At 48.5% G+C, this 27,168-nt stretch overlaps 1 protein-coding gene across 6 annotated transcripts; it reads right to left on the bottom strand.

The window, feature by feature from the left end:
• Positions 1–5,304: 5,304 nt before the first annotated feature.
• Positions 5,305–24,790, bottom strand: TSPAN33 (tetraspanin 33). Of its 6 annotated transcripts, none has more exons than XM_037167732.2 (9): positions 24,429–24,511; positions 21,080–21,152; positions 11,414–11,471; positions 10,630–10,754; positions 10,209–10,283; positions 9,630–9,725; positions 7,161–7,289; positions 6,595–6,756; positions 5,305–6,392 (listed from the first exon to the last, which is right to left on the bottom strand). In XM_037167732.2, the coding sequence occupies exons 3-9, from the start codon at positions 11,460–11,462 to the stop codon at positions 6,291–6,293; spliced, it is 738 nt and encodes a 245-aa protein (XP_037023627.1). In that variant the 5' UTR covers positions 11,463–11,471; positions 21,080–21,152; positions 24,429–24,511; the 3' UTR covers positions 5,305–6,290. The 6 variants fall into 6 exon arrangements, with proteins under 6 accessions (XP_037023627.1, XP_037023626.1, XP_037023622.1 ...); XM_037167731.2 differs by having other exon boundaries at positions 10,630–10,757; positions 24,429–24,510; XM_037167727.2 differs by lacking the exon at positions 21,080–21,152 and having other exon boundaries at positions 24,429–24,790.
• Between the last annotated feature and the right edge of the window lie 2,378 nt (positions 24,791–27,168).

Raw genomic sequence — 27,168 nt, forward strand, 5'->3', positions numbered from 1 at the left:
TTTTTCTTTGCAACCTCCTGTGAGTCTAAAAATTATTTCAAAATAATGATTTTTTAAATTTAAGGCATTAAAAAAAACCTTACTCATCCAGAATAGCACTTCTTCTGTCACTCTCTACTCTCATGGCCTGCTTTATTTTTCTTCGAAGCCTGTATCTCCACCTGAGATAATATTGTATACAATGTATAAGGTATAACTCTGTATAAGTGTACACCTCCAATACACTTAGGAAGGCAGGAAGCTGTGTTCTCCACTGTATGCCCAGTGCCAGGATGGCACCTTGCTGAGTGAACTTGCCTCCCTGTAGGTGTACATTTTCTTTATTGTGTATATACGTAAATTGGCCTTTATAGCTTCTTGCCAGAAACAAGATATCTACCTGAGACTCTCCATTCAGGAGAATTTCAATTGCCTTTTTTCAGTAAGAACATCTTAATACATGCAACTCTCTAGTGGGGAGCAGGCATTTGATCCAATTCTGTTCATTCCTTCCTGGCTGTAATCAGGCCTTTGGGAACATGTCCTCATTTAGTGTCTTTCCGGGATAAACCTTCAGCTGCGAGACAAGAGCGAAATAAAGGTCCTTGGATCCGACAGAGTTGACCCTGTGTTCCTTTAGAGGTCAAGGCTTCAGATTGAGTTGTTCAAACAGAGTGAAGCAATTTTATAAGAAAAAGAAACAGTACAAAGAAAGATCATTAAACTCTCAGCCATCTATCTTATTACAAGTGGTCATAATATATTGCATTGTGCATCTGTGGGTCCTAAAGGTGGCCACATCCTAATCCCCAGAACCTGTGAACATAAGCTCTCACATTGCAAAAAGGACTTTGCAGAGGGATGTGATTCAGGTTAAGGACCTCGAGATGGGGAGAGCAGCCTGTATTATGCAGATGGGCCCAGTCTAATGACAGCAGTCCTTACAAAAAGCAGCCTTGTTGGTCTGCATAACCAGAGAGAGATGGTGTCGTGAGAAGGGCTGGATCTGCTGTTACTGGCTTCAAAGGTGGAAGGAGGGACAAGAAGCTGGAAAATGCAAGGAAAGAAAAAGACTCTCCCCTGGACCCTCTAGAAGGAACACAGCCCAGCTGACACCTTCATTTTAGCCCAGGGAGACCCGTGGCGGTCTTCTGACTTCCAGCACTGTGTGAGAGTAAATTTGTGTTGCCTTAAGCACTAAGTTTGTGGTGAGTTGTTACAGCAGCAATGGAAAACTAATACAGTATCCTAGTCTGATTATAGCCTTTTATTAGCTTAGCTTGTAAGCAACAGAAACCAAGTGAGCTTCCTTAAGCAAACAATGCAAGCTTTTCTGTAAGCAGTGTCTCCAAAAGCCCAGGTCAGGGCAGCCATGGCGCTGCAGAAAGGTTGGGGGACCACTGTGAAAGCCACCACCAGAAGTGCCTTCCTCTGTCCCTTTGGTCTGCCTCCCCACCCCACTCCATTCCATTCCAGTCTCCTCTTCCTGTACATAGGCCTTCTCTGCTACTCAGTCCATAGGTGCAGGAAGGCTGAGCCTCAGCTTCCCCTCGCCTTCTCTCTCTTCCCCAGACTGGTCAGTCCAGGCTGTGGCTCGAATCTCATTCTCAATTCTGAAGTCCCAGAGAAAGAACTGTTTGGAAGTTTGGGCTACATGCCCATTAGGGGTTGAATTGTGTCCCCCAGAAAAGAGATGTTGAAGCACTAATCCCTCAGTACCAGAGAATGTAAACTTGTTTAGAAATAGGGTCATTGTAGATGTAATTAGTTATGAAGTTGCACTAGAGTAGAGAGGGTCCTTATTCCAATATGATCTGTGTCCTTACAAGAGGAAGAAATCAGGACACAGATACAGAGGTAAGGTGGCCATGGGAAGATGAAGGCAGAGACAGCAGATAGCTGCCATAAACCAAGGACTGTCTGAGGCCACCAGGGGCTGGAAGAGGTAGGGAAGAATTCTCCACTAGGGGCGCTAGAAGGAGCCCGGCCCTACCAACACCTTCATTTTGGACTTCTGGGCTCTGGAACTGGGAGGCAATAGTTTCTGTTGTCGCAAGCCAGCCAGTTTGTGGTACTTTGTTACACTGGCCCTAGATCACTAATGCAGCGCTCAAGCCTGATCCAGTCAGTTATGTCTAGGAGACCAGGGTTTGTAGTACAAATGGCTCCTTGGGACTCATGCCTGTTGCTGGAAGAGTAGGGCACTGGTTCCTACAAAAGGGAGAATCACTGTGAGCTGGGCAGATACACTGCAGACTGTCCTCTCCAGTTCCCTACAGGGAGGACATATGCGATATTCTGACTCATTTTTGTTTGCTTTGCTTTAAAATATTTAATTATCTCAGCCTCTGGAAAGCATGTCAGTGTATGAAGCGAGATATGAATCTGAGTGACTTCTTTTCTATGGTGTAATTAGTGCAATCTATTTGTTGTAACACCTTTCATTAGTGATCACCCCTTCTCCTCATCACTGTGTTGCTTTGTGTTTATTAGTCAATGTGCACTGATAACTGGAAATATTTCTGGAATCTCGATGCTATTCCATTCATCTGGCTGACCTACCAGATTCCCGGCGTGCTTGTGGGGAGACTCTGGGGGCCTAACTTCCGACCTGAGTTCCAGAGCATGGTCACCCCTTGCTTCATTCCCTCCTGTAAGTGTTTTCTCTATGGATGGAACACCTAATTACTCAACTTATTTGGGGGGATGGAGGCTTTCACAATGTTCCTGACCATTTTAGATGAGTGGGTAAGAAGAATTTTTCTGGTGGAAGAAATTGTGCTCCTCCTGTGTCCCCTTCTTGAAACTAGTCCCTGAGGCTATTAACATATCTGGCCTTAGGGATGGGACAAGTCAGAAAAGCCAGACCCGCCTCTTAAACTCTGTAATAGATATGTGTGTCTGGCACACAATAAGCACTCAATAAATGTTAAGTGTTATTGAAATGAAGGCCAGGCAACACCTACCTTAAACTCTTGCTCATTCTTATATCTCCCCCAGCTTAAGTCATGCATGAGAGAGGGGGAAAGATGTGGTAGGCGAAATAATGGCCACTCCAAAATGTCCATGTCCTAATCCTTGGAACCTGTGTATGAATTACCTGGCATGGTAAAAGGGACTTCACAGGTGTGTTTAAAATAAGATTCTTAAAATGGGAAGATTACTCTGGATAGTGGGCCCAGTATAACCACAATGGCCACAATGGGGGCACATGGGCGAGTCGGAGAGAAAAAGGAGCAGAAGTCGGACTGATGTGCCTTGAAAGACAGACAATGGGGCCAGGCACCGAGGAATGCAAGCGGCCTCTAGAAGCTGAAGAATGAGCCCTTGGAAGGGACTCAGCTCTGCTCCAGTGAGGCCCAGCCTGAACTTCTGACTTCCAGAATTGTAAAATAACAAATCTGCGTTGTTTGAAGCCGCTAGCTTTGTGGTATTTGTTACAGCGGCAACAGAAAACACATACAGAGGGAATCAGCATTTCGCGGACCATTCTGCAACACCGGCGGTCCTGGACTCGAGTCCGCATTTACATCATGGGGCTGGAGGCCCACAGAACCTAGTGGTACCTTTCTTGGGTACCACTGGGTACTTCCTTGACATGGGGTCATGTCACCCCAGCCAAATTTTCACCTCCCTTTAAGTGTTTTCTCTCCACTTCGGCCTTTCCAACCTGATTTACGCTGCCCCAACGTCCACCCGCCTTTGAACCTGGATGCAACAGCTGTTCTAAGATACTGGCGTTAACCACACATGCTAGAAACTGGGATTATTAGAAACATGGACATTCAGGGAGCAAATTAAATTGAAACATAAAATAATAACGAGAAAATCTTTTTAAAAATTGAGGCATTTTTTTCCCTCCTAGCATCAAGCCAAAGAGAAAGAAAGCTAGAGAGATACTGAGAACCAAAGCCACTGAGAAACGAATCTAGAAACAGTGAACCACACTACACGCTTCTGAGCGTCTGCTCAGGCTGTTTTAGGACCTGTGGCTTAGGCAGAAATTCCCGACCCTTTTGTCAAAGTCCGGAAGACTAGATACTACGAGCCACTAGAAGCTTAGTAAGTAAAAATGCAGCTTGGAGTTTAAGAAATCTGGATTTGAATCCTGGTTCTGTGGACCACCATTTCTGGTCTCTTCTAAGAGGCCCCAAAAGAGCCCCCTGTCAGGTGAGCTCCTCAAAAGCCTGCAAACTACAAAGATGCATTAGCCCAGCTCCTTTCCCAAATCACTGACTTCTGGGCCTGCATCACGAAAAGACGACAAAGGATAAAATGAATGCACTCTCTGGCAACAAGAAAGCATGCTTTTATATTTTTCTCTCCCAGAATAAAAGGCCCTTACTTTTATTTTTTAATTTGTGATGATTTTGTTTTTTTTCTTTCCGTTCTGTTACTAGCTGGAACTGTGTTGGCCGGGGCCCCAGGCGGCTGCTGGAAAGGCGCCCCTCCCAGGAGCAGAAGGCTCGCCCGGGAGAAACAATGGGCGGGGAGGGAACTCGCATCTCTGCCTCCCCTGCACAGTAGGGACTCTCTTGAGCCCTTTCCAGGGCGGGGCCAGCTCCCTAGTCTGAGGCCCCTGACAGCAGGGGACACCGAGGAGACTTCGGGAAAACTCACCATGTAGTGGGGTCGCGTAGCTCAACCCCCAGCTGCTCGGGCAGGGAAGGCAGGGAGAGGGTTCAGCAGCCCCAGGGTCGAGGACCACCCACAGCGCAGGACGGCCCGCCTCCGCCCCCGCCCCCGCCCCCTGCTGCACCCGGGCCTCCCGGGCCTCCCTGCTCGCGTCGCCGCCCTCACTCTTTAGCTGCTCTGAGAGCGTGGAAGCCCCCACTCCGCGCTCGAAAGTTTTCTGAATCCTTCCCAAAGCAAGATGGGCCGTGGTAACCAGCTCCTTCAGGTAAAGATGGAAGAGGGGTTTAGAGGGGCAAGACGAGGTGGAGAGATTCCCTCCCCATTCCGGTCTCCCCCAGAGAGAGCGCTAGACCCTGATTTCCAGACGTATCGTTACCTACTCCCATCCTAAAAGTCTGGGGTGGCAAATTAATTTTAGCTCACTTTAGTTTGGAAAAAATTAACATCAGGTTTAGGGATGAAATCAACACATTCCCTGATCAGAATTGGGATTTTTCGACCTCGTTTGGATGGAGCGCGGGTTGTGAGAGGGGAGTAGTGCATCTGATGGAAGGAGACGGGGCCGGGCGGTACGTGGTAGGTAGTGGTAGGTAGGGGAGTCTCCAGTCCCCTCCAGGAGGGAGGCCCCCGGGCTAGGCCCGCTGCCCCTCCCCTTGCAGTTGCCAGAATGGAAAATTCACGGAGTCCAGCTTAGCCCAGGTCAACAAACTTTTATTGCCATTTCTGGCTCCCCCTGCCCCAGCAAGATCCCTGCTTTTTACACTGTAGAAATAGTGAGCTCTGGTGCAGGGGAAGGGCGGGGTTGCATGTTACCTCGCCTCCTCTGTACAGGGCCAAGGTTAAAGAAACCCTACTTGCTGGAGAGGGAGGGCCAGATGGTAGGAATTCGAAAGCTCTACGGCTCAGTACCACCTCTACTGGGTGCATAATATAGAGACTATGGTCCCAAACATTTTTCAAAGGGGGTGGGGGAGAGAGGGATGAATTTGGCTGCGCTGTCCCCCTCGCTCTTGCTGCCATGTTTCCATGGAAACGAGGGAGGGACAGGATGTACCTCACTCTGACTACCTAGGAGGATGGCAGGGCAGGCATTTAGTAAACATATCGCCTTCCATTGCTGCCCAACACATGCCACTGTCCCCAGCCGACCTCCAAGCTCAAGGCCTGCTCCATTCCCTTCCCTTCTGGAGCTGAGACCATGCCAGTTGGACTCCAGGCAGGGCTGCTGCGTCCACTCTCCAGCCAGGTCTTGCTGGCAACAGCTGGAATCTGAGCGTGTCCGTCAAGCCCAGAAGCAGCCTTAGTAGAGCTGTGGGTTATAGTGCCTCCATGAAAAGCAGCAGCTGAACGCCCATGACTCCGGCAACTGCTGTTCCCAAACATCTCTGCCCAGACAAAACTTAAACATAAACCCAAATAGGTAAGATTAGAAACAATACACAATAACTCTCCAACAATGCTGAAGGCTAGGAAGGGGAGAGGAGACATATCCTCCCAAGACTTGGGCCACCTGGGCACCTGCCTTCTGCTTGCCAGGAGTTTGCTTCTTCCCACTGGGCTGTTGCTGGGGGAGGGGCGCTGGAATCCAAATCTGCACTGGGTGCTGAGAGAGGTACCCACTGCTGTTGGTGAGGGGGCTCGCCTGTTGCCATAAGTGAGGAGGTGCCGATGGATTCTCAGTACCACGGGTCAGCCCGGTGCTGCTGGTTGTAGAGCTGTAGCTTGATCTGATCTTTGATCTGATTCATGAGGATCTGGGAGAGCAGGATTCCCACCAGCTGGGGGAGGCAAGAAGGATTGGGGCCTCAGCAATGAGCGATGCCTGTGTTTGCCCCGGCTCAATCTCCCCAGTTTGGCCAGCACCCTCTCCTCCTCAGCAATGTCCATGCCTGACACCCTAGCAGATCCCCAGCTGCCCTCCCCAAAACAAAGGAGTCTTTGCAGAACTGTGGGACGCACAAGTCTTGCGGGGTCAGTTACCTGGGGGATGGCCAGACCCAGTGCCACACCACCAAGTAAGAAGAGGTTGCTGTGTATCCAGTTGACCAATCTGTCAATACAGCCATTGGTGTAGATGACTTTGCTGGCTTCCAAGTAGTCGAGGGCCTGCATGCCTTGGCCACACATGGTGTTGATCACTGCCTGGGGAGAGAGTTGAAAAGCCAAATGGGAGTCTCACGCCAGTAACTTTTTCTTTCAGGCCCTAGCTGATGGGATTCCCACCCTTCCTAAACTCCTAAATTGTTAGAGAATTTATGTGGGGGATGCTGCATTGGACAGTTGCTAAATCTGAGGGCTTCCTTCCTCTGAGAGAGCCAAGTCCAGTTCGCTCTGACTTAGAGAGCTGCCCACTCTGAACCGCATGTGGGCTACAGGAGTCAGAGGTTAACAAAGACATCGGATTGGGGTGAAGAACAACATCTGACAGCTGTCCAACAAAATTGATCGGTTACGCTAGGAGTTGGGGACTCCCACTTGCAGAGGCCCTAGTCACAAAGTAACTCAGGTCACTGCCCAGGAGGAAATGAGGTGTGAAGGGTGCTCACCTGGTTGGGGGTAGGCAAGCAACAGGAGTAAGGCACAGAGCAGCGCTCCCGGCTGGGGTTGTCTTCTGAGCAGTTGAAGTACATGTTCAGGGACCAGTCCTTGTAGGAAATCCCTCCACAGCAGCTGAACTGCAACGAAGCCCACCAGAGAGGTTAAGGACCGCCCACCCTCACACTGAGGTGACGGGGAGAATCCTCCAAGCAGACAGAGGTCTGTGGAAGGCTTCCACGTGTAAGTTCAGGTTGTGTTTAGAGATAACCTTGAAATATGAGATTGAGTTTCTCAGTGTCTTCTGGTGAAGAAGTTTTCCTTCTTAATTTCTAATTTGTTTTAATCCTCACCTGAGGATATGTTTATTGATTTTAAGAGAGTGAGGAGGAGGGAGGGAGAGAGAGAGTAACATTGACCGGTTGCATCCCATACCCGCCCCGACCAGAAATCACACCCAAAACCTAGGAGTGTGCCCCAACCAGGATCGAATCCACAAACTTTTGGTGTACAGGACGATGCTCCAATCAACTGAGCCACCCGGCCAGGGCCCTTCTTAATTTCCATTACTTTATATATCCTGTTCTAACTTACCGTAGCCACCCACACAGACGTGGTTTTACACGTTGCACTAGGAGCTCCGTGAGGGCAGTGTCTGGTTCTGAGTTCCTGCGTGTCACAGAGCCTGGCAAAAGGAGGCCTTCGAAAGTACCGACTGAAATAATTAGAGCTTCGGTGCTGCAAGTATTTACGCTACTGTAGAGGAGACACAGGGCGAGAAGCTCCAGTGTCGTGGGCCCATCATCAGTCCACGGAAGCGAGCAGCGTTCGGTCAGTGTCTGCTAAGCCAAGGGAAGGGAACTCAGCCCTGGTCTCAAAAGCACCTTTATTTAAAATCTAGCTTTTGACTCATAGCAGTATTTTTCACAGTAGCCAAAAGTTGGAAGGGACTCAAGTGTGCACCAAAAAACGACAATGTAGTAGGAGACCTGTCCAGAAAGTATCCAGCCACACACTGTGGAAAACAGAGGCATTTACTGAAGAAGATACAAGATACAAGAAACACTGTACATAGGACAATGACACCTCAGTCCCCTTCAAAGTAGGTACCTTGGGACCTCACACAGTTCTCCCAATTGCCATCAACTGCCTCATCATATTTTCCTGAATTTCATCAATGGTCTGAAATCTCTTCCCTTTCAAAGGCGATTTTAGTTTTGGGAATAGCCAGAAGTTGCAGGGCGCCAAATCTGGGCTGTAGTGGGGCTGAGTCAACTGGGTAACTTGATGTTTTGCCAAAAACCTGCATGAGATGTGAAACATGAGTGGGCGTGCTGTTGTGAGGAAGCTGCCAATCACCAGCTGCCCAGAGCTGCAGCCTTCTGAATCATCTGAACAGTTTCCAACAGAGGAATGTTTGAGCTTCAAGCAAAATTTGATGCAGATTCCTTTCTCTTCTTGCTCAGTCATTTTGAATGTGACAGCCACACAGTACACATGCTCACTCAATGGTAGCTACCGCCCCCACTGACTAGTATAGTGAAGTCGTTATTGTTCACACATGTGCCTTCCAGTCCACACTCCTTGGCTGCCAGGTTCCATCAATGTTGAGCAAACCATTCTTGTTATACTAACAATGGCTGGACATTTTCCAGATAGACATCATATACGTACAATGGAATATTATTCAGCCTTAAAAAGGAAAGCAATTTTGACACATCCTACAATTATGGATGAACCTTGAAGACATTAAGTGAAATAAGCCAGTCACAAAGGAAAAATGCTATGTGATTCCACTTGTAGGAAGTACTAGAGTTTTCGAATTCATAGAGACAGAAAGTAGGACAGTGGTTGTCAGGACCTGGGGGAGGAGGCCATGTGGGGGGTTACTGCCTAATGGGTACAGAGTTTCAGTTGGGGAAGATGAGAACGTTCTGGAGATGGGCGATGATGATGGCTGTACAGTAATGGGAATGTGCTTAGAGTCACAGATGTGTAGACTTAAAAATGGTTAACATGGTAAATGTTAGCTTATGTATATTTTACCACAATTTAAAAAATTTAACTTCTGAATAGAAGTTAATACTAAAAAATCTTCTCAGTTCCTCATCCCCTTATAAGCAACCTCTTATAATGGTTTATTACACATCCTTTCGGATTCCTTTTGCAAATATGATTACACGTTCCTCCCTCCCTGGCCAGTGTGGCTCAGTGGGTTGGAGTGTCATTTCATAACTGAAAGATTGTGGGTTCCATCCCTGGCCCAGGCACATACTGGAGGCAACCAGTCCACGTTTCTCTCTCTCCCTTCCTCTCTCACTATAAAAGAGCTATGAAAAAATGTCCTCAGGTGAGGATAAAAAAAGAAAGAAAAAGCCCACAGGCTTGGAGGGTGAAGCCCCTCTTAGGACTACATTGACTTTAGCTCACAGCCTTCCAGACGACTGGCCGCCCCGCGCCCCCCCCCCCTTCATCCATACCTCCTTCTGGCCAAAATCAATGAGGTTCTGCAGGTCCAGGTCATTTCGGTAGTGCACAATGGCATTGTTGATGATCTCACTCACTTTCCCTCGTGCCTGCCAGAAACATGAGCAGGGAATCAGAACACAGGACTAAACCCTAACCTGTTCCTCCCTGCAGAAATGACAGTAGACAGTGGTCACCCTTATTTATTTAAGTTAGCCTTCAAATCAGAACCAAGTTCTAGTGATGGAAGACAGCCAGTTCTGAAGCCCATTGATCCATGCGCCCTCAGGTACCACTGGACTTGCTGTTTTCACTTTGCAGGGCCACATTTCATGATAACCAAATATCGTGTTTATCAACTTCTGAATACTATTGCCACAAAATACTTGGTGAGAAACTTTTCTAAGCAGAGAAAGGCTTCCTAAGCTGAGGCACTGCCCTCTAGTGGACATAAGAGAATTACTTCTCTTTAAACAAGAAGTGCTGTGGTTAATTAGTCAGGCTAAGCACAGGGAGGAACTTTCCCTTCCTCCCCTGGGTTATACCTGAGGGACCAGGTGTCACACCTGAGGGCCCTTGGCTCCCAGCAGTACCTTGTCTGAGAAGACGAAGCCCAGGATCCCAGCCGCCAGCTGTAGCAGGAACACTATGGTGAGGCAGAGCGAGAACTGCAGGGACAGGGCCCGAAAGAGTGACAGTCTGTTACCACATTGGGCATATTCCCTCCCAGGCCACAGGAAGTACTGACGGGGCACAGGGCACTTCTCCCAGATGACCCCCACATGGTAAAGGCTGCTGCCTCTGGGATGCTGTCTCGGGGGTGATCACCCCGTGATGAGTCAAGTCACCTGGGCTGAACTGTACGGTGAGGAGTGGACAGCAGACCCCTGCACCCAGCACCCTGGGGATAGGGTGGGACAGAGGAAACTGAGTCTGTAGCAATGGCATTGGGAGGCTGAGAGGCACAGGGAGAAGGGGGCCAGGGTCTTCCTAGTGGGGCCCCTGGCCACTCACCGTCTGCAGGAGGCAGATGTTCTCTCGGAGGGATCCAATACAGCCACAGAAGGTGAGCAGAAACATGAGGACGCCCACCACGATCAACAGGATGGCTGGGTCCACTGCCAGGCAGGCCAAGGCTGCTTCTGGGGGAAGGGGCTGTCTCTCAGTCTGAGCCTGGTGTTGGCTCAGGGTGGCACCCACGCGTGGGTGGAGGATGCCCCCCAGATGTTCTCCTCCCCTGGTGGGGACACGTCCAGTGTGGTTGGGTGAAGGGTATGGGGAGGCAGTACTGCCCTCCCACAGGCAGAACGAGAAGGGCCCAGCAGGGTTTGGGGCATTTAATTCGAGGAACAAAGTAAGAGCCTTTCTTCCTTGGCTCAGGAGAGGAGGGCCCACTTTCGCTCCAGAAAAGAATTAGAATGGCATTAGACTAGCCAGCGCTGTGGATCGTTTCCTGGAGACTTTGTGCACTGGAATAGGAATGGAGGTTGAGTTACTCCAGGACAGAGGGAGGGAGGGGCTGAAGCCTCTTACTACTCTCTGCTCCCAGAGCCCCACCTTCTTCCTGAGACGCTCCCTAAGCCGAAGAGGCAGGTATATTCGGAAGATTTATGAGAGCTCCGGGAAATGGGAATTGGTGTGGGAATTGAAGCTACCAGGATTTGGCAAGAGGGCAGCTGCCCCTTTAGCCCCATAGCTTATGTAGGAACAAGTGGTACTAGCGGACAGGGTTAAAGGGGAGAGAGCTGGAAGGGGCCTGGCAGGAGTTGTGGGAGGTGGAGGGGGACCTGTAGCTCACCTGCATGCTTCATCAGCCGAGCATAGACGCCTACAGACACCAACACCATGGAAATCACCTGGGGAGACAGGGAACCAGCCCAACCCTGAGACTTTGGAAACCAGACGACTGATCGCCATAGAGCAACCTTAAAGGAGGGCAAGAGGACTTTCCCAGGACCGAGAGATGAGCATCTTCCTCCTCCCCAGTGACACAGTTGGTAGCATCTGTCAGTGCTTTACCTCCATGAACAGCTTTCACCGAGAGTATCTCATTCATTCCTCACAGCACAGTTATCTCTCTCGAGGTACCTGTTATCCCCATTTTACAGATGAGGAAATCACAGTTTACAAGGTTAATAACAGTGGCTCAGAACCTGGGCTGCAGAGTGGCTCAGACCTGGGCCCATGCTGGACCAATCTCGAGACCCAGTTTCTGTGTCTGATGATGGGAATTAAAAACAACTCCATTTGAAAAAAATTAGGTGAACATGAAATAATGCATGACAAGCATGTACCACAATACCTGATGATAAATATAATCTGTCACTACTGAATTAACTGTCTTGCCCTGGGTCACGTAGAAACTCCATGAAGTTATAAATTCTAGCGCAGCTACATCAAAGGGCAGGTCTTCACATTGAAGCAGGGCTAAGTAGATGCACACTCCCAGGCCTCTCTCTCTCCAAGGTCAATGTGGTGTCGAATGCAAGAATGAAAGTGCATACCAAAGTGAAAGAATGCGTGCATGAATGTGTATGTGTGTAAAAGAAGCAGAACTCCCTTGGCAAAGGAACCTTTAACTTTATAAACCCTGATTACAGTGTGAAGGAATGGAGGAATGGAAGCCTTTCAAACTTCCTGACCTTGCCCTGGGTGACCCATCAGAGGGTCCCAGGGGTCCCAGAGGGGCCTTTCTGCTACCCCCACAGGCCTGTAGGAATGCTGGGCTGCCCAGTTTACACATCCCTGGGCCACCCTTTCTTTGTGCCCAGTCCCCAGGCTGGTGCTATGCGGCAGCTGGCTATCACCATGGCGATAGCTGGAGCCAAGCTCTGGCTGGAGGGAGTTCTCAGCAGCAGGGACTTGGCCAGCTCAGTGGGGGAGATGGCTGGCTAGACTCCACTGTCCTACAAGACAGAGACCAGCTGGAAAGAGCCATCTCGGGACTTCCGTGGGAGAAGGGAATTACTTACAGCAGGTAATAGGGTCAGACTAATCCCTCGGAGAGACATTTTTTATCCCAGGGGCCTCTGCCGTCTGTTGCATTCAGCGGTACATGGGAAACTACCCTTATCTAAGACCATACCTTTCAGGACCCTTCTCTGCCTGTATGCACAGTCCCCTCTCCTTACCCCTTAATCATCTGACACTGTCTCTAATTCAGGGCCACATGTATTATCCGCTGGCCCTCACACCCTTTGTCCAGGGAGCTGCTTGCAGACCTGAGAGTGTGGCTGGAGATGTCAACCGGCTTCTTGTCCCAAGCACAAGCAGGCTCAGGGAGCAATGGGGGGTTGAGGGTGGGGAGTGGGTGGCAAGAAAACCACACTACAGAGATCCAGTCATCCCCTAGGCCCAGAGGCACAGTCATTTGCCAGGGTGATTGGGCATCTCTGCCTGCCTTTAAACACCACGGGCAATTACAGTTCTGAATACCACTTTACCGAGTCATTTAAAAATACGTATCTCGTTTGCTCTTTTTGTCTTTTCATTACAGGAGGCCTGATAAGAACAGAACACTTAGTTATATTTTAAAATGCTGTTTGGCTCTGGCTGGGTGGCTCGGCTGGAGCAACATCCTGTTCACCAAAAGGTTCTGGGTTCGATCCCCAGTCAGAGAACATACCTAGGTTCCAAGTTCAGTTGCCACTTGGGGCATGCACAGAGGCAAATGACCAAATTTTCTCTCTCACATGGAGGTTTCTCTCTCTCTAAAATCAACTATTATATATTTAAAAGTAAATAAATGAAAATAAAAATACATATCTGCTCTTTATTTCTATTGTGTTCGGGTGCCTCACCGTTTTTTCACGTTACATTTTCACAAGGGGGTACGACCTTCCATAAAAATAGTCTCCGATGAAATCCTAACATGACTAAAACAAGAAAGGGCAAGTAGAGAGATGCCGTGTATCACAGGGCAGCAGTTCCACAGGTGGGCCTGTAGCTATCACAGGTGTTTGGTCTCTCCTTGTGGTTGGTAGAACAGTGTCCTCCCAAAGCTGTCCTGTACCAATTCCCAGAACCGGTGACTATGTTACCTTATGTGACAAGAGGGGCTTTGCAAATGTGATTCAGTGAAGGATCTTGAGATGGGGAGATTATCCAGTTAGGCCCAATATTATCACAAGGGACCTGCTAAGAGGGAGGCGGGAAGGTCAGGGTCAGAGAAGGCATGGATGACGACGGAAGTGGAGGTTGCAGTGACGTGGTGCCTTGAGTGGAGGCACGTGAGCAGCCTCTACAGGCTGGAGAAGGCGAGGAAATGAGTTCTCTCCCTGAGCCTCCAGGAGAAACCATCCCCGAGACACCTGGATTTTAGGCCAATGAGAGCGTTTTTGGACTTCTGAGCTGCAGAACTGTAAGAAAATCAATTTGTGTTAAGCCATTAAGTTTATGGTAATTTGTTACAGCAGCAATAGGAAAATAATACAGCCCTGGCTGGTACGGCTCCGTGGGCTGCGTGTCATCCCAAGACCAAAGGGTCACCGGTGAGTTCGTTGCTTGGTCAGGACACATGCCTGGTTGACAGCTGGTCCCAGGTTGGGGGCATTAGAGAGGCAACCGATCCAATGTTTCACCCCTCTCCTTCTCCCTCCCCTTCTTTCTAAAATTAAATAAAGAAAAGCTTTAAAGAATAGAAAATTAATACACTATCCAAATTCAAGTCAGCAGCTGCTCTGCAGGAGGTATTCTGAAGACTGCAAAGGTGCATCAGATGTGATTCCTGCCCTCAAAGAGACCCATGTGCTACGTGGAAGAGGGGCAAGAGCATCTACAGCCTAAAGCAGTGCTTCTCAACCTTGGCTGCCAATAAAATGGGGTTGGGGCAGGAAAACTTAAACACTCCTGAGGCCAAGCTCTGGCTGGTGTAGCTCAGTGAATTGAGCACAGGCTGCGCTCAACCAGTGTTGCCAGTTTGGATTCCCAGTCGGGGCACATGCCTGGGTCATGGACCAGGTTACCAGTAGGGGGCGCACAAGAGGCAAACACACATTGATATTTCTCTCCCTCTCTTTCCCCTTTCCCTTCTCCTCTCTCTAAAAATAAATAAATAAAATCTTAAAAAAAAAAAACCTCCCAAGGCCTCCTGAGACTGTACCCCAAAACAAGTACATCTGAGTCTCTGGCATTAGGACTTAAGCAACAATACAGGGTGCGGCACAGATAACACCCCTTTTTATTATAAAATATTTTATTACAGAATCATAAGCATGTAATTCTGTAACCTAACAATATCACACTCAAGCACACCATGTGACATTTCAGGTGACATGTTCAAATTAAAACTATAAATTATCACACCGATATTACTACCCAACCAACCACACTCAAGCAGGTGTTACTTCTGCCGGACCCTGTAGTTCTGACTGTGTTCCAAGGTGATTTCACTGTGTAGCCAAGTCTGAGAACCAGAGTGTGAAGCACATTGACCCTGGGATCTGGAACTGTAGCTACAGGCTACATTACAATCCCGATTAAGGCTTTAATATTATCGTTAATATTTAATATGGTCGTTAATGATACCACTTACCTGGTGCTCATTAACTAACTATAAAATTCTGCATTTCAGTCATTGATCTGCTGCCTCTTTCTCCTGGAGTCACAAGTTGCCCTTTCATATTTCTATTCCTGTCATCTCCCACCCTGAATTCCTCAAAGCTGCTGCTGTTCCAGAGCAGTGCTGTTGTTGTTATAGCAGAGCACTTTAGAACTCAGTAGAACCTTAGCAATGAGCTCCACCACTCACCTCTTTTTATGGATGAGCCAGAAAGAGCGACGTGATGCTTGACCAAGCGCATCTGCTTGCATTGGCAATATCGGGACTAAGTCCAGTGTCCAATCTCAGACTGGTACTCTTTTCCCTACATATCTTTGCCACAAAACACCTCACAGTACCGCCAATGACCCCCTTTCATGATGAGGATGGAGACACAATGGCTTTTCCTATTCTGGCTAGAATAAAATCTCACTGGAAACTTTTAAAAAGTAGACACATTTTAAAAAATGGCTGAGTCCAGCAAAAAGCAATTTCCTGAAGAGTTGTTGATCAAATTATATAAAATAATTTGCATGCACTAGTACCTTTATCCATATGTAAGATAAGTAATCATCTAAAAATGAAAATAGTCATCCCCTTTGAAAGTGGCTGACTTTAGAACTGGGGCAGGAAATATGCAGGATAAGCCTGGAGCGTCTTGTAGTACAAGGAAGTAAGGAAATGCTCAAAAACAACCAAAAAAAAAAACCCCACCCAAAATAAAACCTCGTATTGATGCCAAAGGGACATCAAAATAAAGAAATATGGAATTATTACTTCAAATATAAATAAATATCCATGAATCCATACTGATATAAATGACTTAATAAACAAATAAATGGGGGAAAAGGATAAATCTCGCATGCAGGAGAATTCCAAATACCTTGCGTTGATACCGGCTGCTCTCTGGAGGAGGGAGAGTAGAACTCCCCACTCCCAACTGTGGCCTGCACAGACTGCTTCCTTCCGAAGAGCACAGTATGGAAAGGGGCAGGGGTAACTTCACAGCAGAGAAACCTAGCAATCGCTGTCTCGGCCCGCGGATCCAAGGCAACACCGACACAGAGAAATCGCGGTGTGCAATAGGAGGTGACGGAAATGGCACCTCACCTCTGTGGTTTTCCCTCCCAAACTCATAACCCCGATAAAACCGGGAGAAAAACAGCAGTCAAGTTCCAACAGAGGGACATTCTACAAAATACGTAACCAGCATTCCTCTAAATGGTCAGTCATCAAAACCAAGGAAAACTTGAGAAACTGTCACAACCAAGAAGAACCTAAGGGGACAGGACAACTCAATGAAATTGGTTATCCTGGATGGTGTTAAGTAAAAACTAAGAAAACCTGAATAAAGTATGAACCTTAATGCATCAATGATGCCTTGTTACAAATATATCATACTCATGTAAGATGTTAATAATAAGAGAACTTCGATGTGGGGTCCATGGTAACTCTCTGTATTACCTTCTCGATTTTTCTCTAAAGCAAAAACTGGTCTACAAAAATAAAGTATATTTAAAAATAGCCACCCCCAATTTATTAGGTTTATAAATCCTCCTTTTTTAATATCGGATTTTTTTAAATCCTCACCCAAGGATATATGAAGAAGGGAGAGAAACACTGATGTGAGAGAGAAACATCGATCGGTTTGCCTCTTGTACATGCCCCAACCAGAGATGGAACCTGCAACCTAGGTATGTGCCCTGACCAATCAAATCCGCAATTCTTGGTATATGGGACGATGCTCCAACCAACTGAGCTACCTGGCCAGGGCAAAGAAAAGAATTTAACATATCAAGATCATATAGGGTAGCCCTGGCTGGTGTGGCTCAGTGGACTGAGTGCCAGTCTGAGAACCAAAAGGTCGCTGGTTCAATTCCCAGTCAAGGCACATGCCTGGGTTTCAGACCAGGTTCCAGGTAGGGGGCACTCAAGAGGCAATCACACATTGATGTTTCTCTCCCTCTCTCTCTCCCTCCCTTCAGCTCTCTCTAAAGAATAAATAAAAATCTTTAAAGGAAATAAAAATAAATTGTATAGGGTATACGAACAGAATGCTGTAGCTTCCCAGTGCTCTGTCACTGGGACAATTTTAAGATCCTCTGCCTTACACTTAGGTGATTCCATGCAAGAGAATTCCAGTTTAAGCAAATCTGGCCCTGGCCAGGTTGCTCAGTTTGTTGGAGCATCACCCTGTGCACCAAAAGATTGTGGGTTTGACTGACTGAGGGTTCAATCCCCAGTCAAGGCGCATAGAGGAGGCAACGGACCAATGTTTTTCTCTCACATCAATGTTTCTCTCTCTCTCTCCATTACTCTCGCTCTAAAATCAATAATTACATCCTTAGGTGAGGATTTAAAAAAACTACTTTCTTAAACTTTAATATTGTATGCAATCACTGCCACCTAATTTATAGTCCATATTTACCTTTTCACTATTATCTTTGAAAATATCCTTTATAATTGTTTTCTTCCCTTTTTGGACCCAGGAGCCAATTGAGGATCGTGCATTTAGGGGTCAAGTCTCCTTTAGCCTAGAACAGTTTTGCAACCTTTTTTCTTTACTTTTCGGTCTTTCAAGACACTGACTTTTAAAAAAATCCTGGTAAAATACATATACCACAAACATTGACCATTGAAAGTATGTTCAGTTTTTTGAGGAGCTGCCAGACCGATTTTCCACAGTGGCTACACCATTTCACAGTCCCGCCCCCACCGTGTGAGGGTTCCAATTCCTCCACATCTTTGCCGACACCTGTTTGGACTTTTTTTTTTTTTGACACTGACATTTTTGATAGGTCCAGGCCAGTTGTTTGACAGAACGTCCCTCGATTTGGATTTATCTGATTGTTTCCTCACAATTCAAATCAGATGACACATTTTTGACAAGAATATGACAGGAATAACGTGTCCTTCTCAGTGAGTCACGTGAGGAAGCACGAGATAATTCCCACCGTGGAACTAAGGAATGATTTACTGACAGACGGCGCGACTGTTAGACATGTGTCTCTGTGTCTCATCAAATAATGACACAGGCACGACTCTGAATAGCTTCCTAGTTTTCCGTAATATTTGGTTGCTATTTGTGTTCTTCCGTTTGCCTTCGGCTAGTGCTTGCTGGCAGATAAGCAGCCACAGGTAGTGACAAGGTTCATGGTAGAAAAATGAAAATTCTCTCCATTATCTTGACTTTATTTCTCTGCAACTTGGGAAAAGACCGTCACGATTTGATGTCTGTGAGAAAGCACTTATTCCAGGCGCCTGAGAACGACTTCAGGGCCCTCAGTGCTGAAAGAGGAAGTGCTGTGGGCCCCCACTTGAGGGCCCAAACAAGAGATCTTCTGGATTTAGTGCTCAAATACCAATAATTATGGGCAAATTAGCTCCTGGAACCCATTGTCACCTTAAGACCCAGGTGGTGTGTGTGTCAAGCCCTGAGAGTAGACCTAGGGAAGACCCTCGGAGGCCACAGTGGGGTCTCTGACCCTATTTTATATCTACACACACATACACACATATATATAATGTATTTTATATATATATATAAAACTTCTTTGTATAAACTACAAATTATAAAGACATCAGTAATTATCATCTTCCTCTGGCTAATAGTAGGCTTGTGAGCTAAGGTGAATCCCCTTAGGCTGAAGGAAGTTAGCCTCAAGGTTGGCCCTGACCTAGACTCGATCCCCACCTACTTGCCACTCCAGATAAGTGTTGGGAGAAACACTTATCCCAGCTCTGCAAGCCCATCCCCGACAGGTGAGCCTTAGGAGCTATTTGTAATGACAGTGGGAATAGCTACATTTCGTTGAGTGCTAAGGGCCAGGCATAGGTCTAAACACTTTACACATGATTTCATTGAATTCTGACCACAACCCTGACAGGTGTTAGTGCCTCCATTTTACAGAACTGATGTTGGGACAATTCCAGTAACTTTCCCTGGTTCACTCAGTCCATGAGCGGCCTAAGGGGGTCTGGGACCCAGGTCTACACGTCTCTAGAGCCTGAGGACCTCAGCCACATGACTGCCTTCCTCTCTCTGCCTCAGCGAGCCCACAGGACACATGCGTTCACCTTGGGGCTTGTGAGGTGGGAAGAAGCTGCCTACAGTTCTTTTGGAGGAGCAGCTGGTAATCTCCAAACTGGGTGTGGCTCAGGCAGGGGGCAGGAAGATAGCACCAGGGGGTGATGGTGGTGCCAGCAGGGAAGTGCCCGGAACAGTGCCCCGAAAGGGAAAGACGATCACCGCACAGAGTCACCTCCCGCCCTGGCCTGGAAAAAGCCCTGGCCTTGTCTGTCTCCACATTCTTAAGTCTAGTCTGCCCAGAGTGGGTGGGTCTGTTTCAGGGTCCTCTCCTCCTCCGTGAAATGTCTTTCCCTCTTTCTGAAGGTGGTGATGGAGGACAGCTGGGATCTGAGTGGTTCCCTTGGCGGGAATCAAATTCCTGTTCCTACCCACAGGAATGTTGGGAGGGCGGGGTCTGCACCTCGGGTTTCTTAGTCCTTTCTCTTTTTATTTCTGAATGATGTCAAGGAAATCACAGCCTGCTGGACCTAAAGGTGGGCTCGGGATCCCACACGTTAGTCCTTTTGTGACCATCGGGTACTCTTGTTCCTGGGTTTCTTAGGCGGCGCCTCCCCATGGGAACCTGGCTCTTGGCTGTCTCCGTCGCGATTGGACAGAATTGTCTTGTTGGAGCAGAGAGGCCCACAGGGCCCTTTCCTCTCCAGTGTCTGGGGCCCACCTTTTGGCTCCTTACTTAGGCCACGGCTGCTTTTGGTTTTCCAAGTTTACAAGCGGGTAAGGAAAGTGCACGAGGGCTCACAGTAGTCTAAACACTCAAGGTCATGGCCCTGGAGAGGCCAGCCCGGCGCACAACCTGCTACAAAGACCCCCGAGAGGTGCTACGTGTTTTCTTTTATTCTTTTCAAAGACTGCCCAAAGTTCATGATTTCTTGCTTGGGACAAGGCAAACGGAACTATTAGAGGAATTGAGAAGGCCCGCATTGATTTGACAGCAACGGGTATGGCCCTTGTCTTCATTTTTGGTGTTTTTAAGAAAATATTTATTAAGGTGACATTGGTTAATAAAGCCGTATAGGTTTCAGGCATCCGATTCTATAACACATCATCTGTAGGTTGTATTGTATGTTCACCACCCAAAGTCAAGCCTCCTTCCCCCACTGTTTATTCCCCCTCTACCCTCTCCTACCTCCCTCGCCTCTTTTTCCCTTTGGTAATCACCATATAATCATCTGTGTCTATGAGGTTTTTTTCTTGCTTTTTTTCTAATAAAATGAATGTGACTACTCCACTCATTGCAGCCTGTTTAGTCTATGGGGAAGGGAGGGGACATGGGTTCTGCCTCCTAGTGTCTTTTAGGGTGTGTGTGGTGGGTATTGGGTGGCGGGGAGGGACCCATGCCATTCAGGAGGGGTTTTGCCAGGCTTGAGGCCTGGTCGTTTCCTCATGGTTTCTAAGTCAGGCTGTAACAGACGGTGCTGCAGGCAGTCTGGGGCATTCTGAGTGCCCTGGGGATTCCAATACAGTGTCTCGGATGAGAAAGTGAATTCCTTGAAGAAGTACCTCACCAGAGGCCTGAATCAACCTGAATGGGGCCCCATGTGTGTTGCATTAAAGTTAAAAAAAAATCCAGGTGTTGTAGATGGTAATTTTGCTTGTCCCTCATGGAGATGCCGGAGAGGATGGCTGTCATGTTTTGGTCCTGGCTTGAGAGGCCCATGGGACCCACCGCAGAGAACACAGCTGGACACCCCCCAGCAGGGACACTCTAGCACTTAAGGTCGTGCTGCTTGTTGATGGACTAGTGTCCATGAGAGAGGGAGGAAGGGCATGGTGTGTCCACCCTGTAGGGCCTGCCCTCTCCTTTGCCATCCAGTAAACCTTCAATAAGTACTCACTCTTTGCCAAACACAGCTGGGCACTGAGAATCCAGAAGTAAAGAAACAGTGTCCACCCTCAGAAGCCTGACGTCTAGAGAAGGAGACATAAACACATAACCGTGGCACAGATCAGAGGTGCGGCCATCAAAGTACGTACAAAGTGCCATGGGAGCCCGGAGGCATGGACACCTGGGAGGCCCGAGTGGAGGAGCCACAGGGGCCTGAGGTCTGAGTTTCTGGAGACTCTGACTCAAAAGCCACCCCAACTGTTGCCCCGAGTGGGAAAGGACCAGCAGGGAAGGAGGTAGCTGTTGTGGGCAGTGCTGATATGTTCCTGCCTGAGTACGCCCGAGCCTGATAAAGCACGTACCACCCCTATCTTCCCTCTGCACAGAGCTGTCCGATACAGGGAGGTGAGGAAAACCAGCTCTTTCTTGACTGAAAGATCAAAATACAACTTTTGGGATTCTGGGGCACCTTCTCCAAGCCATGAAATCCCAATGATTCTGGGGAGAAAACCAAAACTCCCAGGCAAAAGGGAAAGTGAGATTTGAAATTTGAAAGGGGAGCAATTGATCCTGGTCCCAAAAGAGCTTATGAAGTCAGGGTCCGAATGCCCCAAAGGTCAGGGCTCTAGAGCAGCCGCAGAGGTAGCCACTGCCACCGCCACCATCACTGAGTATGAGCCCCACCGGTGCTGGCTACCTTCTCAGTGTGTCCCAGGTATGGACACAAATGCCACCCATACACTGCTCCCCCCGAACAGCTGTCCAGAACACTCTGCCTGGAAAAGGAGTGGGCTGACCAGCAGTGCCTCCTGGGCAGTAGAAGGGAATTTGATTAGGATGATGGAAGCTGTCAACCAGGAAAACCCAGCAATCAGTCCCTGGAGGGGGGATGGGAAGAAAGATGACCCTGATCTGGAGAAGCAGCCCTTCATTCCTAGCTGCACTTGTGTGGAGTGAAACTCTGCAGCTCCGGGCCTAGGGGAGAAGTGGTGCTCAGGGACGCCCAAAACGTACTGTCCCGTGGGAAGGTCAATGTCCCTGGGATACCAGGACACAGAGAGATGCATCCTTAGATCCAGCTCCGGGTCTTGAAGGAAGAAAACAGTCCCCAAAGTAATGCATTCATCTTTAAATAGTTCACAGAAGCAGAAAAGTGTTTTCCTTTAGAGGAGAAAGAATAAGGCCAGAGAGACAGATATATTGGCTTCAGGTCACACAGTAAGTTGGTGCCAGAAAGAAACTGGGCCTCTTGTCCTTCAGCCTGCTATTTCTAGAGCCTCTGACTCTTTATGAGTCTAAAGTAGGGCCATGGAGGAGCTCTTCTCCAATTCGAGTGGTGCCAGCTTAGTTAGCTAGGTCCTCTGACCTTGAATGAAGCATTTTTACCGAGGTAAATGGGTCTGTGGAGCCACACTCTCTCCCTGGCTACAGCCTCCCCGAGTCATCTGTCTGGTAAAAGGGTGGGTGGGGTGGGGTGGAGTGGAGTGGAGTGGGGAAGTCCAAGAAAATGACCGTGAACACAAGTGCAACAGATGCGCCCAGCTGTTGCTGTCACTGGGCGGTACAGATGAGGTTATGGTGCCATAGGCTTAGAAGGAGATGCGGTCTTGGCTGATAGAGGAAGTCAGCCGGAGGATCTGAGGTCCCTGCGATGCCAGCACTAGCTCTGAGGACAGCAGGTCATTGGCTTGGCACATTTAGTGACAATGTAAAATGGTGCTCTGGGACTTGCCCTTGGGTGGGGAATTTCCTTTAGGATATCCCCAAGCCCTGACTGAGTGATGGTGAGATTTTCTTCTGTTCTTCCCTAACCTCCAGCTAAAGCAGAACCTAGACCATAGGAACTTAGGTTGACTACTAATACTGCTAACACCCCAGTTACAGTAGTAGTCTGAGCTGAGGACTTCCCCTAGACGCACGGTGGTTTAGCAGAAAAATTGCCAGATCAAGCCTACTAACCAGCTGTTAGACACTGAATAAAACAATGAACATCTCTGTGCTTTAGTTTTCTGATACATAAAATGCAGGTGCTGGACAAACTGTCTTCTATTTTTTTTTTAACAGTTCTAAAACTGAGACTTCATTTTCCCCAGTACAATGGCTGAGAGTGAGCTGTCATTGCCACCCTCTGGGATTTTTCTCATTTGTCCCAACAGGCTAGCACCTACGTACTCGGTGTCTGTTCTTCATACCACAGCCCTTGTGAAACCTTTACAACAACCGGCTCAGATGCCTGGTCTGCTCCCTCTCCTCAGAAGCATATTTTAGACTCATAATTACTCCCTCCTGTAAGTCTGAACTTTAGGTCTCTGGCAGGAAGGGCCAAGCATAATGGGTAGCTAGAGCAGCAGCTCCGGTGTAGCTGGAGCTGGAAGAAAAAACGGGAATGGGGGTGAAGCTCCCTCCATTCTCAAACCCAGAGGGCCCAGGGACTCTGTAGACATGAAACAGGATTGAACGAACATTTCAGATCTGGTCCAGCTGGATCCCTGGTTCCAGCAGAGTATTTCTGCCATCCTTGATCAAACTGGATTTGATCTTATGGAGGAGGAGAGTAAGGCCTACAGGGGTGAACAGACTGGCCGGGTGAGTCAAGTCAACAATTAATGGCAGGGTGGTTAAGAAAATCCCGGTAACCTCAGTGCAATTTTTTTCTACTTTTCCACCCCCAAGCAGAAGATTCTGAAAAGACCCCTGGCCTTCCAGCCCAACATAGGGTCCTATTTAAAGAAGCTGAAGGCTATCAGACCCCAGGGAAGAGAGTGTGGTCCGAAGAAAGGTGGGCAAAGTTTGGGACAGTACTGGGAAAGACGCCTGAGGCCATTCCTGTTCTTTCTCAGCCTTTTGGGGAGAGAGGCACCAGAGGCCTGCAAAAGGAAGAGATGAAACCCCTTCCATCCTCTCTGAGGTCAGGGGAAGGAAGGTCTGGGTTTTCCCCCTTCCTCTTTCTTATTTGCTAGCAGGGCCTCTTAGTTCCCAGGCCTGAAAGTCCCCCAGTCATGAACGTACCAGTGGGTCTATCTGCCTTGTTCCAACAGGAAAACCGGCTTCTTCCGCTCAAACCCGCCTCTTTAGCCTGGCACAGACCCTCACCCGATGCCCAGAGAATGCCCATAAGTCTTCACTGCACCCCTTGCATACCCTCCATTCAACGCCCCTCCAGACACAGCTCCACTGTGGTGTCCCTCCCCAGGATAAATTGCCCCAAAGTGCCATCAGCCTGGAAAACTATGTAGTGACGCTCATCACACTCACCTTGGAACGAGTATCCCAGGACGCCCCCTCCTCAGCCGCGGGCAGCCCACTCCACCCTCGGGGGTGTCCTGCAGCCCAGTGACCCTGCGACCCCCAAGACTCACCCAGAAAAGCATGTTAAAGAAGAAGAGCAGGTATTTCACCAGCGGACTGACGAAAGAGAAATCCTCCCCATAGGCGGCCGGCGCCCCGGATCTCCGGGCCATGGTCCCGCCGCCGCCGCCCCCGGGGGCCTATCTCCCCGCGGTGGCCGGCCCACCTGCGCGCTCAGAGCCCGGAGGCATGAGCCGCGCCACCGCCGGAGCCCAAGCCGCGGGGATCTGCGCCGCAGCGGGAAGTACCCCAGCCCTGTGTCCAGGAGACGCGCGTGCAGGCGAACGGCGCCGCCACTGGAGCCGCGGGGAGTCGCGGGAGCCGCAGCCGGGAGCGTGAGCACCGGAGACTCCGCCGTGGCCAGAAGACCGGTCCGGCCCGCCCGGCTCCCAGGAAACCGGGCCCGCCCCCGGCCGCCCATTGGTTCGGCTGCCAAAGCCTGACTTCTCATTGGTCGGTCGTTTCTGTCACTGAGTATCCAGCCGTCCCTCTCCTCCAGAGGAGGGGAGACACCTGTTCTGTGAGGGACAACTTGCTAAAGGGTCAGCGGTTCTGCCTTCCCCCCCCCCCCGGAGGAAAAAAAAGCATCCAGGCTGCAGTTGCTCAAGGAGAAAAGGATGGGAAGGAATGCACCCAGCATCACGCACCCATGTCTGCTAGCCAGTTGCTGTGCACAGATGCAAACACACGTACACTGAAATCAACAAGTACCGGCACCGTGAGTTGAGCAATGCACTGAAGGTTGTGGGAATACAAGGGAGTAGAGAGATAATTCAGAGGCGATGGCAATAAAATCAGGGAGACAAAACTAGCCTACGAATGACAGAGAATACTTAAGAGGAGCTGCAATCCTGTGTAGTAACTATGCACTTTCAATGCTTACTTCAAAAGCTCTGTAACCCAAGAGCAGACATTTGAGTTACCCAAATTCATTACTGTTTCAATCCCCACTCCCCTTTTCCTTAGAGTCTTGGTCTACACACAAACACCGTTCTTAAACATTTTAATCCTCCCCATACAGGTTGAGGGCAGTGCGGGTGGTGGACACTGTGCTGGCTGCCATAAGTAATAGAAACATTAATGCCGTAGACTGAAAGCTTATATCCTATCCACCCCGCTCCATTCATATGTTGACATCCTAACCCCCAAAGTGATGGTGTTAGGAGATGAGGACTTTGTGAGGTGCTTAGGTCCTGAGAATGGAGCCCTCATGAATGGGATGAATGCCTTTAGAAAAAACACCCCAGAGAGTTTCCTAGCCCCTGCCCCATGTGACGACCCAGTGAAAAGATAGCTCCCTATGAACCAAGAAGCAGACTCTCATCAGACACCGAAGCAGTGGGTGCCTTGATCTTAGACTTAGCCTCCAGAACTGTGAGAAGTGAACTTCTGTGGTTTATAAGCCATCCACTCTATAGTACTTTTGTTATAGCAGCCTGAATGGACTAAGACCGTGAGTGTGAGGGTGGAAGCTGATTCTACCCTCAGCAGCTGCATGAGCTGGGCAAGCCACTTAATCTCCCTGAGCCTCAGTTTCTTTAATGTTAAAATGAGGAGAGTCCTGGCCTGACAACATTATTGTGAGGGTTCAGTGAGATAATGTGTGCAAATCACTTGGCACAGGTTGACATGTAGAAGGGCTCACTAAATGCAAAATTTTGTTTTAGCAGAATTTAGAATCCAGCAGGAAAATAGGAGAACTGCACGGATACCTGTAACACATATGGTGGAGAGTTAGCAAAAATATCACAGCAAGTAAAATTAGTTGGGAAGATAAGATTTAGAATAGCACAGATACAGGGGAAAGGTAATCTAGGTGGACAAAAGGGTGAATAAAAGCCTAGAGGTGCAAAAGCACACCGTATGTTTAGTGAGAAATAAGCAGGCTGGTTTGGCTGGAGCATTGCGTGTGCTTATGTACGTAGCAGGGGGAGATAACTTCAACAGAGGTCAATGCAAGTGGAATCGAGTAAAGATAGTGGAAGGATTCGAATATCAGATTGGTGAGTTAGTGCTTAACCGATTTGGAAATAAGGGTTTTGAAGAAGAGAATGATGTAAGTCCTGCTTTATTTTCCAGTTAGAGTGGGAGGAGCTTCGATCTTGGACTTAGCTGCAGAGAGAAAGGTTTGTTAGGAGACCGTTACAAATAGTCCAGATCATCGGCAATTAGGATCTGATTTAGAGGTAATGGAGAGAACTGATAGGAGAGGGTAGGAGTGAAGTCATTAAGAAGATAGAATCTGTAGCACTAGCCTGTGGTGGAGGTTAGGGTGACAGGAACACCAGGGGTGGGGCCTAAAGAAGTGAGCCACGGCCAGGTTACTGGGAGCCTGCCATTAACAGGTTAGTTGATCACTTGGAGATCAGTTTTAGCATAAAGGGTGTGGGGTGGGCAGAAGTCATTTTACAAGAGGTTAAGGAGTGAATGGGTGAGCAAAGGGTGGGTACCCACTTTCAAATGTTAGAGTGAGGACTGAGAAAAAGACCAAGGTGTTGAATGTTTCTATTAGATTACCACCCAAAGATGAGTTTTAGCAGACTGGAAGAGGAAGGCAGATCACAAGGGATTGAGGAGGGAATGAGGGGTGAAATGGAAGTTGTAGATGAAGATTGTGGACACCTCAGTCCCATTATAAGGTTACAGTAGCTTGAAGGGATCTTAGAATGAAGGGAAAGTTCTCTTTTACCTACAAGAGACCTGACATGCTTGTAGGCAAAACAAGCCAGTAAAAAGAGATTGAGATGGCTA

Source organism: Artibeus jamaicensis, unplaced genomic scaffold (assembly GCF_021234435.1).
Source record: "Artibeus jamaicensis isolate MK-2021 breed Jamaican fruit bat unplaced genomic scaffold, CSHL_Jam_final scaffold_3307, whole genome shotgun sequence".
Taxonomy (NCBI): domain Eukaryota; kingdom Metazoa; phylum Chordata; class Mammalia; order Chiroptera; family Phyllostomidae; genus Artibeus; species Artibeus jamaicensis.

Coding starts and splice junctions, on each gene's coding strand:
- TSPAN33 (XM_037167726.2), bottom strand. CDS start 24,530: ATGGCCCGGAGATCCGGGGCGCCGGCCGCCTATGGGGAGGATTTCTCT. Junction 10,758..11,413: donor TCGGCTGATGAAGCATGCAG/GTGAGCTACAGG, acceptor CCCTTCCCCCAG/AAGCAGCCTTGGCCTGCCTG. Junction 6,393..6,594: donor TGGGTCTGGCCATCCCCCAG/GTAACTGACCCC, acceptor TGCCTCCCCCAG/CTGGTGGGAATCCTGCTCTC.